Below are 12,651 nucleotides of genomic sequence, written 5' to 3' on the forward strand. Positions count from 1 at the left end.
GAGGAGGGGTGCAGCGTCAATTATTGGAAACAATTTTCCACAACTTTCGACAGCAATTCCACCAAATTTGCTGCTGTCCACTTTAGCCTTCTCACCATGAAGAATCATATGCCTGATATGATACCAAGTTTTATCTCCTTGTGAAATCTGATATGATACCAAGTACATTTCAAAATTGGACCATGAGGGCACATAAGTGTATCATCTGTACTTACATGTCATTGCGTCTGAGCCTGTTAATGGTCTTGTTGTAATACAGGGCGACGTTACTGTTGCAACTCTGTTTATATTCTACAGAGAATGCATTTTGAATGAGTGAACAATGTTCTGTGAATGCAAATTCATCTACTTGAGATGTAATGGTTTCCAAAATATGTTTTCTGTTCATCTACAGAGTCTAGAAATGCTTACTACGTATGATGAAAGTAGTCGAGCTATAGTCAGACTGCTATCTTCCTCTGTTTTCTTGCTGGTTAAAATATCTCTGCTTTCATCTCTGATCATCTTATGTTTTTGACATGCATAAACTACAGGGTATTAAATCACTATTGGATGTCTTTGATTGCAGCATAATAATACATGAAAACTGTGTTTTTTTCTTCTTCTTTGGGTAGAAATTTGGAAGAAAATTTTCCTTGATTTCTTATGATCGTAAATCACAATGTGTATCTACTTCTTGTAGAGCTGAACTTCAAGAATGAGGTATATATATATATATATAGTAATTGATATTTGGAGGCTTCCACACTCTTCAATGATGTCATTTTATTAGTCTCCAATTTTTCTAATATTTGATATTGTTCTTCAAAAATTATTTTATTTCGATGTCATGAGAGGGTAAGTGAAAAAGAAAAAAAAAAGAAACCTAATATGATAGAGGAGAAATAATTGATAATACAACAGTTTTGTAGAAATTTAACAATTTTATATATTTTTTAATTCAGACTAACAGTAATTAGGTCTTATTAGATTGATGTCAATGGGAGTAACATAGGTGGAGGAACAAAATATATCGGAACATTTACGCTATATTAAAATGTGTATGGACAAATTTGTTATTTCCAAACTTAAAAAGGATATATATGTAAGTTTGTATACAAAACTCATTCTTTAAGGGAGCATAAATTATGACCAAAGAGAGTGGGAAATGAGAGAATATAATGCAAGGTAGATCATAGTCTACACCTAGGTAACTAAAGATTTAGTTGAACTACGTTAGATTCTACCAAATTTGGGTACTAGTCTAGATCAGTGTTTTTATTTTTTATTTTTGTATGTTCTTGTGCTTCTTGGGGGAATTGCTTTTTATACATTTTTGTGTAGTAAAACATGGTGAAATACCTTTTTTTTACTGAGTTTGTGAATGTAAAGGTTTTTTTTTTCTATTAAGGAACAGATATAGTCTAGTTGAATTAATGTTAAAATCAAAGTTGATTGGATTCAAATGGCAGAAGAAGAATAATAAGAAACACATAGGTGAGAAGTCTTCTCTTTCCTTGTATCTAAAAGTATGTAAATATTATGCTATATGAAAGAATTGAAATCCTAGATAAATATATCTTGAAGGATAAACTTTAATTAAATTAGTTCATCTGATATGACTTAAAAATTTACAGATAATATTTAGTATCATTTATTTATTTAGCCCCTCGGACATTATCCCATAAAATGATATTAACACTTTATAATTTGATTTAGGATAGGTGATTTTATCATGCATTGCTTTCAAGTTTCAACAACAAACTTCAATCTCCTCTTACCATTAGTTGTGTTTCTCCACTTTATTACTGTATATCGTGTTTTACTTCTTCCACTCCAAACTGGTGTTTGAACTATTCATCAATGGATAGTCATAAGAAGTGTGAACTTCTTCTTGCATTTTAATTTCTTATAAAGTTTCTAATTATTTATCATCATTAACTCGCTACAGTTTCATCATATGTCCCAGCTTTCATCAATGGATAGTCATAAAAAGAATGCAAACGTCCTACAACTGTTCTTCACAATGATCAAGTAAACATGTCTTGTAGATATATTTTCTGAAATCGATTGTTATGTTCATGTGATGTCTTTTCTAGTAAACAGTTTTTTTTCCATACAGCAAAATATTTGTTATGTGCTTTTAAAAGAGAGATGTGGTATGAGATACATAGAAAAATTTTGTACAAATTAAATGAAAAGAATGGTGGAATGGAAGAGTGTGTCGAACCAAATTCTATTAATATATATTAACTGCTATACCTTGTGAGTTCATATTAATATATATTAACTGTGTTCATAATTGTTATGAACACAGTTAATATGTGTTCGTAGCGTATGACAGTCGCTTGTGCACAATACAGTGACCAATCGGATGTCCCAACAGAGATGATTTCTACATATTACTATAAAACAATTCTATTTATAAAAACAAAAACAATTGTGTCAATCAAAAAGGGAAGTTATAACAACATCCAAGCTAGTAGAAAGCTTGCATCAATCCACCGTCACAAAGTTATAAATTTTCCTACAGAAATATAAGATAAAAAAATCTTATTTATTACATATTTCAATCTATAATCAATCCACTCACAACACATACAACAAAATCGATAACTTGTTAAAAGTTCATAACATTCAAGTTCGAATAACACATATACAAAATAATCTAAATGTACAGTATTGTTCAATACAAAAGACTTAAATCTTTCTTCAAATCATATCCACAAATGAGCTACTCTTTCAAACTGCAATTAAAAAAATATATATGAGAAAGGAAAACATTGTAACTCACATACAAACAAAATTTATCATACTCAAGTATGTTTTTTTTAAAATATAAGACTCATTTAAACGTTCAATGCATGCGTTCTAAAATATACATAAATATCAATTTTCTTATACAAATAATATACAAAATTTAAAATTTATACGTATTTTAAATGCTAAATAAATTGCTTATCATACTTCTTTTTTTTCAAGCAACATATATTTAAATATACTTTCATTATAAAAGCATAATACAATTAAAATAATATATCATAGCATAAATCATTATAGTATAAAGAATTGCCATTAACTAGTCATAAAAAAACATAAATATAGTTGAGGATTCAGCGTAGAGAAATAAATTGTTCCTTTTACAATTAAACCCTTACTAAGTCTTGTATTTAGTTTTACTATTAGAGTGGTCTCAGAGACTCGGAGGGAAAACCAACCGAAAACAACGAAAAACCAATTGCATCGATGCGGAGAAGCAATGGTTGGATGTGATGTACCTTAATATCTCCCATTGGGTAACATCCAAAAATCGACCCGAGTTCTTCATCTCGGCCAAGTGCTTCCGCAGCTGCTCCGTCAGCATCGCATGGCAGCCTTGGAAACGTAGATTCCTGAGGGACGTCGGCAGCCCCTTCTCCGGTACCGACTGAATCTCCGGACATCCAATTATTCTTAAAAGCCAGAGGGAAGGAAAGGCATGCAACTCTATTGGTAGCGATTGTAGATTCTTGCAATTCTTGAAGTTTAGTGATCTGAGAGCTGTGAGGCTTCGAAACAACTGCTCCTCCTCACCAGACAGCATGGCTCGAGGAAAATTTGAGATTGTGAGAGCACGGACGGATGGAAGTGTCCTTCTTAAGAGCGATAGTTTGAACAGGGCTGTGTCGTCGATGCATAATTCAATTACCGACGAACCCTCCACTTGCTCATTCCCTTCGTTCAGCAACAACTCGTCTTTTGATCTCAGCTCACCACATTTCCAAAATTTCAGATATCGAAGTCGTTTCAGGTGAAGCAGCGACGTCGCTGGCAGAGACTCTATGCACCGGCAGTCGCCTATTTCCAATCGAGTGAGTGAGGTCAGGTTGTGCAGGCAGCCCGGTAGCAATTTTCCCAGATTCCCACAGTCAGACAGCACTAGTTCCTTGATTGAGGGTGGAAGGAGGATGTCATTGTCCCCATCTCGCGTCATGCTCAAGAGCTTCGGGCAGCTGCAGATTGACAACTTCTTAAGGGAGGTGAGTTCTTTAAACTCCTTCACCGGCAGCAACACGAGTTCCGCGCATTCCAATATCGCAATGTCACCGATATTTGGGAAGCTGTGCGATAGCAACCCTTCTTGCAGATTTCTTAGATTTGGACATTGATTTATTTCCAATGATGAACGAGAAGCAGTTATGCAACTGCCGCCTCCATGGATTCCTTCCCGTAACCCTGCAACTTCTGTCAATCCGACTTCACATAATCTTAATGTTTTGAGTGGAGGGAGGTGAGGCAACCTCTTAAGCCTCGGGCACTGTACAATTTCAAGTTCTCGCAAGTAGGGAAACAGCTGTCGGCCATCAGCCCAAGACCACTCTTCCCATTGTGGCATGTCCCTGATCGTGAGCTCCTTCAAGCTAGGAAAACACTTGCTTTGGTCTCTAGAACCAAAGAATCCATCGCCCACCTTCTTTACTGCTGGCATTCTCTCGATGCGAAGAACCTTGAGACTCGGCAGTTGTCCAAGACAAGGGAGTCCCTCACATTCTGGGATGTCCTCCAACTTGACCTTTTTAAGACTATATATTTTCAATTCTGAAACGGTCATACTGCTACTACTTCCATCGATTTCTTCCCATAATCTTGGAACTTCTGTCAACCCGACTTGAGATAATAACAGTGACTCAAGTGAAGGAGGGAGGGGAGGCATCCTCTTAAGCTTCGGGCATCTTTTAATTTCAAGTTTCCGCAAGCAGGGAAACAGCTGTCGACCATCAGCCCAAGACCACTCTTCCCATTCTGGCATGTCCCTGAACGTGAGCTCCTCCAAGCTAGGAAAATACTTGCGTTGGTCTCTAGAATCAAAGAATCCATAGCCCACCTTCGTCACTGCTGGCATTCTCTCGATGCGAAGAACCTTCAGACTCGGCAGTTGATCAAGACAAGGGAGTCCCTCACATTTTGGGATGCCCTCCATCTCGACCTTTTCAAGACTAGATATTTTCAATTCTGAAACGGTCATACTGCTGCTACTTCCATCGATTTCTTCCCATAATCTTGGAACTTCTGTCAACCCGACTTGACATAACGACAGTGATTTAAGTGAAGGAGGGAGGGGAGGCATCCTCTTAAGCCTCGGGCATCGTACAATTTTAAGATTTTGCAAGTAGGGAAACAGCTGTCGGCCATCAGCACAAGACCACTCTTCCCATTCTGGCATGTCCTTGAACGTGAGCTCTTCCAAGCATGGAAAACCCTTGCCTTGGTCTGGCATTTCCAGATTAGGCAAGAACTTGCTCTCTGTACTTAATTCATGACTTATTTGTTTCACTGCAGGCATTCCCTCCACATAAAGGTTCTTGAGATTCGGTAGCTGTCCAATGCATGAAAGATCCTTCCATGCTTTGCAGTTTATCAATCTAAGAGTTCCCAAATTCGTTAACGATTGTGCCTGCAGCCAACTGGGTGATCTGACACCGTTATACCCTCTGATCGTCAAACTTTTGAGAGCCTGATGTGGTTGGAGACCTTCGAATACCTCCTCCAACACAACTAATTCATTGCCATCCAAACTGGAGCCATCATCTGATGTCCATTCTAAGGCCAATGCATCAAGGTACTGTTTGTTGTTCAGATTAAACATGCCTGCTTCTTGTTTACTCTCAACGTTCTCGAGGTTGGTAATTCGAAGTTGTCCGTGAAGTTGTTTCAGACTGCCTAATTGGGCAACCTTGTGTCCCTGATCCTTGAGTACTTTGAACGAAGACAATCCTTGAAGAGAAGTCAGCTTCCCAACACCATTTATCTTGGAAATTATTTCGTCTTCTGCATTAAGATGCATCAAGTTGATCAACTTGCTCATGCCGTGCGGGAAACTCAGTAGTTCACAGCCCTGCAGATCCAGTACTCGTAAATTGTAAAGATCACATAATGACTCCGGCAGGCTCTTCAAGTAAAAGTTGCGGCTTATGTCAAGGTAGCGGAGGTGTATCAAGTCACCAATTGTCTCAGGCAACTCCCGCAAGCCACAGTTCTTCAATAGCAACACTCGAATGTTTTTTAATTTTTCAAACTGAATGAACAAAGGGCTGTCGACTCCAAAGCCAAACCAATGACTTTTGGAATTGATCATGAGGGTCCGCAATTTATCATAACAGGAGAGCTCCATTAACTTAGTTCCATCGGTTAATGTTGCTGATAGATGACGAGTCGTATTAGGGATCTCTTTCGACTCGTCATCATCGATCCTGCAAAACTCTCCCTCTGAAATAAATTGAGCAAGATCGTGTATGAGGTCATGCATCACATATGTCGATCCCCAAGGAGCTTCCTGAAAGAAAGACCTATTCACTAAGTCAAAGAAGTAGCGGCTTCCTGTATCCTCCATCGTCATATTGTTGTCTTGAGCAACGTAGCCTTCTGCCATCCAAAGCCGGACCAAGTGCTCTCCATCAAACCGATGATCTTTCGGGAACAGGGAACAGAAAACAAAGCACGGCTTTAGGTGTGACGGAAGACATTGATAGCTCAATCGTAGGACTGGCAGGACACCCTCTTCGTTTTGCGGTATTTGCCATATTTCACTCCCTGTGATGATTCTCCAGTGCTTCTCATTCATCTGCGGCTTCAACAACCCGCCTACCGTCCTTGCCGCAAGTGGCAACCCCTTCAACCTGCCAACGATCTTCTTTGCTATGGCTTCTAGCTGTGGAAATTCACCGGCGTCTTCGGAACCAAATGCACATTTCTTGAACAATTTCCAATAGCTGGCTTCATCCAGACCTCCTAGAGGGATCGGATTGCCAACCATTTCTGCAATCTTTTTAGAGCGAGTTGTAACCAAAATCTTGCTTCCTGGTTCTCCGTACCTCAATGGTGCACAAAATCTTTCCCATTTCAGGCTGTCCTCGTTCCACACATCGTCGAGGACAAGAAGGAACCTTTTTGAGGTCAACTTCTCCTTAACTTCCACTTGAAGTGTATCGAAGTTATTGAGATCACACCTTTTTCGGGTTAAGGATTCTATGATCTCTTTGGTAAGCCTCTCCACGTTGAAGTTGTCGGATACACAGACCCAGACCTTAGGATGAAAATAGTCCTTCACCCTCTCGTGGTTGTAGGCTTGCTGAGCAAGAGTAGTCTTTCCGACCCCTCCGATCCCAACAATAGTTAAGGTAGAGATGCTACTGTCGCTAGATCCGGATCCGTCGGCAGATTGCACCAACAGTCCCAGAAGGTGATTCAGCTGTTCCTCTCGTCCGAAGACTTGAGTTTCTATCGGAAAGGAAGTGGTGGTTCGGGGCACTACTGACGTTATCATCTGTTTCTCATCGGCATCTAATGTAGTAATGAGATCCTCGATGCAAGTAGTGATTTTATCTAACTTCATCTGATTTTCCCTCACTCTAATCACATCATCTTCTCTACCGAAGAAGCGACTGACACGTTCAGAAATTTTTCTTTTTTTACTCGGAGGGAGACCAGAAGAAGAAGATGATTGGTTACTTGCCTCGTACCCCTGAGCTCCTTGTTGCTCGATCTGTTGCTTCAGAACCCGGAACTGGATCTCTTCAAGCAAGTCCTCAGCGTCATAAGCAGTGTCCTTCAGTTCCATCACCAATTCCTTCAATTGCTTTTTCGTGTCTTCATCTTTAATCCACATGTTCTCGACTCTGCCGATGATGTGCTTAGTCCCGGTAAGAGTAGTCTTCAGCTTGAGGAGGTCAGTTCCGTCTCCGGGATTAGCTCCGACTCCGAACACCACCGACAACCTTGGGATCGCATCGTCGCTGATCTTGTCTATCAAGCTTCCGATGAAGGCCTGTCCTAGCGATCCCAAGCCTGCTAGTATCCACGACGACATCGCAGTGCAGGGCTGATCCTTCTTCTCCGAGCACAAGGGGCAGAGGATTCTCAGAGTAGATGGATATATGCAGCGGCAAGGACTTCTCCTCAAGAAGAACCCTTCGAAAGCGCGGTTGGCAGCATCAATTATTGGAGGCTCCACGTGCTCCGTCAATGACGACCGTGGTCAGACGCCACCCACAACACACACAGCACGTCCACATTTCTTCGTCTCGGAAACTGTCTCCCAAGTAATTCGTTAGATTGATCTGAACCAATTCTGCACCACTTTCTCGAAGTTGTGCATCCAACGAGCTACAGGACTTTCGAGGATGCGAGAGTACTTCCACCAAATTTTCTTCTGTCCACTTTAATCATCTCACCAAATTCCACGAAACCAATTTACTTTCGTGGAATTCCACCATATGAGAACAAGTTTTGTCTCCTTGTGAAATCTTATAAGAGTTGTTTTCCGGTCGTAGACACAAGAATTAATTTTATTGGTTGAAATGAAACTTAGACTTATAGAAAATTATCTCTTTGGTGTTTATTATAATAATTTATTATGTCATACTATTTGATCGTTGATGCAGAATCAAAAATAAAATAAATATACTTTGTAAGTCAATTAGTGACGACACGTGTGACTTGACATATAATCTTTTTATTTATTATATTTTAATATTTTTATCACTTATAATTAGATCAATATAAATTATTAAATAATTTTAATATATATATTTTTTATATTATCTTATACGAAGTGTCCCATTTTTTTTTCCCATGTAGTATCCCTTCTTTTATAAAATATAAAAATATTTTTGATATTGACCTAGCTGAAAATGACTAGGGTCAATAGTAGTTAAACTAAACAAAAATATATCAATCAAAGATGAATCAATTTAATGCCACCTTTCTTTCTCCACGTCCTCTTGAGTCGATTTTGTCTTTTTCTTTATATCTTCACGTTGCTTCTATATGCAAGTCTTCTCGACAAAAAGACCCCCATAAGGAATCCTTCTCAAGTTCTCTTTATAAAAATTATTTATAAAATATTTATTATAATAGTTTAATATATCATACTATTTGGTATTTGTGCAGAGTTAAAAATAATATAAATATTTACTAAAATAGATGGTACACTCTAAATGCTTTTCAGGATTTAGAAAAACAATTTACATGTAAGTTTCAAGTTTGAATATAAATTTCTTAATACAAATTACTAGATACGTTCTTTAAAAAAAACTTTTGTTTTCTTATCTCACACAAATTGAATCATGTTTTATAAAATATTTATTATAACACATTTTTTTATAAAATATAAATACTTTTGACATTAACATAACCCAAAAATGGCTCAAGTAAATAGTAGTTAAACTAGAAAAAAAATCAGGTAAATATTAAGCTGACTTCATCATCTTTGTCTTTATATTTTTGCCTTTGTCTTTAATACTTCTCCAAGTACGCTCGACTAAGAATTTTCTAAAAGAAACTCTCTCGAATTCCAAAGCGTCCCATAAAGAATATTTCTAAAACCCTCTTGATAAGAAGTCTCTAGTAAAGAATCTTTCCCAAGTCAACTGGATAACTTTTGTGTTTCACAATCTCATGTTAGTCACTTTCTAACGCTTTTTGGAGCACTTTATATATTTTTTTTTGTCAAAATATGAAATTACATGGTTAAAAATTTAAGATTTGATATATTCTCCAAAACAATGCTTAATTTAGAATTACACGCCATTGCTTATGATGACAAAAAGACTTTTAGGAAAAGTACATATCGAAAATATTTCTTCTAATCAATGTCTGTCATACCGGATCGTACCACCCGATACGGATGGTATGTACCGATTCGATAGGCTAGCGGTACGCGGACCACCCGGTACCGGTCCGTACTGTAATAGTAGCACTGTAACAATGCACTGTAGTAGTGCTGTAGTGCTTGGTACACTTGGGTGTACTGAGCGGTACACCGTATCGTACCGGTACCGAGCTCGGGTTGAAATATCGATACGGTATGGTACGGTACGTCCGACCCTGCTTCTAATGTATCAGTCATTTGTTTGTGAAAAAAAAAATGACTGTTTTTATCAGCTTGCTTAATGTGAAAAACAGAAATATTGTTGTTTGCTAAGAAATGAAAAAAAAATTGTGGTTACACAAATTCTCTCATGTACTTCTGATACTAGTTTCATGTAATTGAAATGATTTTTGATATAAAAATAATTTAATTTCAGTTTAAATTAACTAAGAAAAGTAAGATAGACATGAATTCAGCCTTTTAAAAGATTGAATTCACTTATAAGAGTTCAATATAGAATAAATGTTCTTTTTTTAGAAATCGTCCTAGAATTACCTCGTATCATCGAGAATGGATTGTGAAGTGAATTTTAACCACTTTTCTAATTTTTTGTTCATTTAAATTAAGAATTTAAATTATTTGATTCAATTTAAGATTGATATTAGTAAATTATTGGTTTTTGGGTCAGTTAATGTTTCATTTTCTTCTTCATTTTACTTTGACAATCTTTTCCAATGACTTTATACAAGTTTTTTCAAAAATAGGATCTCGATTACATTGATTTCAAAAATCCTATCTAAAATTAGGGTAAATCAAGTCTTTTTTTTAAACTAATTTTCTTTTGAATCATCTTTAAACTTTGATAATAAGTTAAGTGAATTGATTATTTTTTATTTTTTTATTTATTTAAAATGTGAATTGACAGTTTTTTATCCCACTTAAGTTGAAATTGTTCATTTTTTAAATTTTTGGGTCCAATAATGCTTTGTTTAATCTTTGACTCAAAAACCTTGTACTTAGATATTGTATTGCCATGGCTCTTCGTGATTTAAAAGAAAAAACATAAGATACACTGTTTTTTTTATTATATATGATTACATTATTTCTGGTCCTTTATTAGACAGCAATATAACCCTATTCAAAATAGTATAACTCATGTATCAAAAAAAAATTCAAAACCCTAGTGAACTTTATCCCACGCATTTAAAGTTATTTTTGGTAAAAAAAATCTTTCTGATTTCAACTTAGATAAGCCAAGAAAAAGAGAAGGGTAAAAAAAATTGAACTTTTTAAGGTTTGATTTCACTGAAATCCAAATTCCTATCTAGAGATATATGGTTACTCACTTTTATATAAATTTATATTAACAATGATTATGTCTATATTATTGGTACTATAAATATTTTTTATTTATTTTGCCAAATATATAGATATGGTTCTTACCTTTTATTTCCCTTATAGCTTGTACGATTGTCATGATCCGGGCCTAATAGATTAACTAATCTATCAATTTTATTTTATTCAAATCATTAATCAAAATACTTAAGCTGAAGTTGATAATAATATACTCATCAGACTCTTATAAGTTAATCTTAATTTTATTCCGATATATGATTAATTGGGGTGTTACAATCATATTTCTCTAAAGTAATAAATTGTAATCATCTTTTTATCATATCCAATGTTATTTATTTTTAATGAAAAATATTTTATCATTGTAAGTATTATTATATGTTTCAACTGTATAATATTTTTCATAAACTGAAAATGAATTAGTATTTTTATACCTAGTAGTAACTAAAATTCTATAAATATCAAAACAATGACAAATAATTTTTTTCTCAAAGCTACTATATGATCTCTACACTTGTAATTCATGTGTGTGTGAGGAAAATTATCATGTCCCTTCTTCTTCAACTTACTTATATTGATAGTTGATAAAGTATATTTTCATTCGTGAGCTACTTGACAATAAATGTAGAACTATTTGATAATTTTTCTTCTTATCATTTTAAGCATATAAGTAATAGGTAAGTCATGAATATGCTTTAGTAATGAATTTATATTTTTTCAATCCATTTGTTATAAGTATGATATACAATATTGTTGCTTATTTCTCCTTCTTAACTTTAGATATGTAATAAAAACTATTTTTTAAAATAATTTTTGCATGTATTTTTTAAAAGATGAATCATACAATAATCATAATTTATTTTTGGAAAGATCTCATTCACAATTTTATTAGAAAAATCATATATATGGTTTATACCTAACCAATGAAAAGATCATTTGAAGCAAATTTATCATCTTCATTATAATAAACCATGATATATAACAAGAAAATATCATCTTGGCCTCCATTGTTTTCAACCAGCATTCCTTCAATATTATTATAATAATATTCTCACTTAAACTAGCTTGCTCACTAACAACATCAAATAAAGTATAAATATTAGGATCAATGTTACCTTTCTTCAATCAATCCATTTTCAAACACATCATCACTTTTATCATCTTCCTCGTAACAAATGAGTTATTTAAGTCTAAGTTGTAATTGTCAACCCATGAGATATCTGACATATCATTTTAGCCTAGTCTTGATATCTCACCTAATGTTTGGTTAACAATGCCATCATGAGTAACAAAAATTGCTTAGTAAAGAGGAGCTATAACAAGACCATTAGAACAATAATAACAACAACAAAGATTATAAGCTTAAATTTAATAAAATACAAGCTATAAGTGTCATAAATCTAAAAAAAATCACACTCTTGAATTTCATAAAACATCAAACTATAGTACCATTTTAATCATTTTATAATATCCTTGACAAAAGAAAAAATAGTGATTACTAGAAGATGAAACAAATCTTTTCATTATGAATCAAAGTTTTTCTTTAATATCATTGATGGGCTTCACGCATAAGTAAAATGGATGAAATCAATAAACCATATTTAATAACTAATAAAACAATAAAAGGAATGTCCAAGTCTATCAAAAAATATTTCTAATACTAATAACCTCATAAAACCTCTATATATTTT

At 35.0% G+C, this 12,651-nt stretch overlaps 1 protein-coding gene across 1 annotated transcript; it reads right to left on the reverse strand.

Annotated features, from left to right (window-relative positions):
* Window positions 1-2,522: 2,522 nt before the first annotated feature.
* LOC135633040 (putative disease resistance RPP13-like protein 1) lies at window positions 2,523-7,895 on the reverse strand. The gene is made up of 2 exons (XM_065142090.1): window positions 3,258-7,895; window positions 2,523-2,726 (listed from the first exon to the last, which is right to left on the reverse strand). The coding sequence occupies exons 1-2, from the start codon at window positions 7,823-7,825 to the stop codon at window positions 2,714-2,716; spliced, it is 4,581 nt and encodes a 1,526-aa protein (XP_064998162.1). The 5' UTR covers window positions 7,826-7,895; the 3' UTR covers window positions 2,523-2,713.
* Between the last annotated feature and the right edge of the window lie 4,756 nt (window positions 7,896-12,651).

The sequence above is a fragment of the Musa acuminata genome, chromosome BXJ3-3, assembly GCF_036884655.1.
Source record: "Musa acuminata AAA Group cultivar baxijiao chromosome BXJ3-3, Cavendish_Baxijiao_AAA, whole genome shotgun sequence".
Taxonomy (NCBI): domain Eukaryota; kingdom Viridiplantae; phylum Streptophyta; class Magnoliopsida; order Zingiberales; family Musaceae; genus Musa; species Musa acuminata.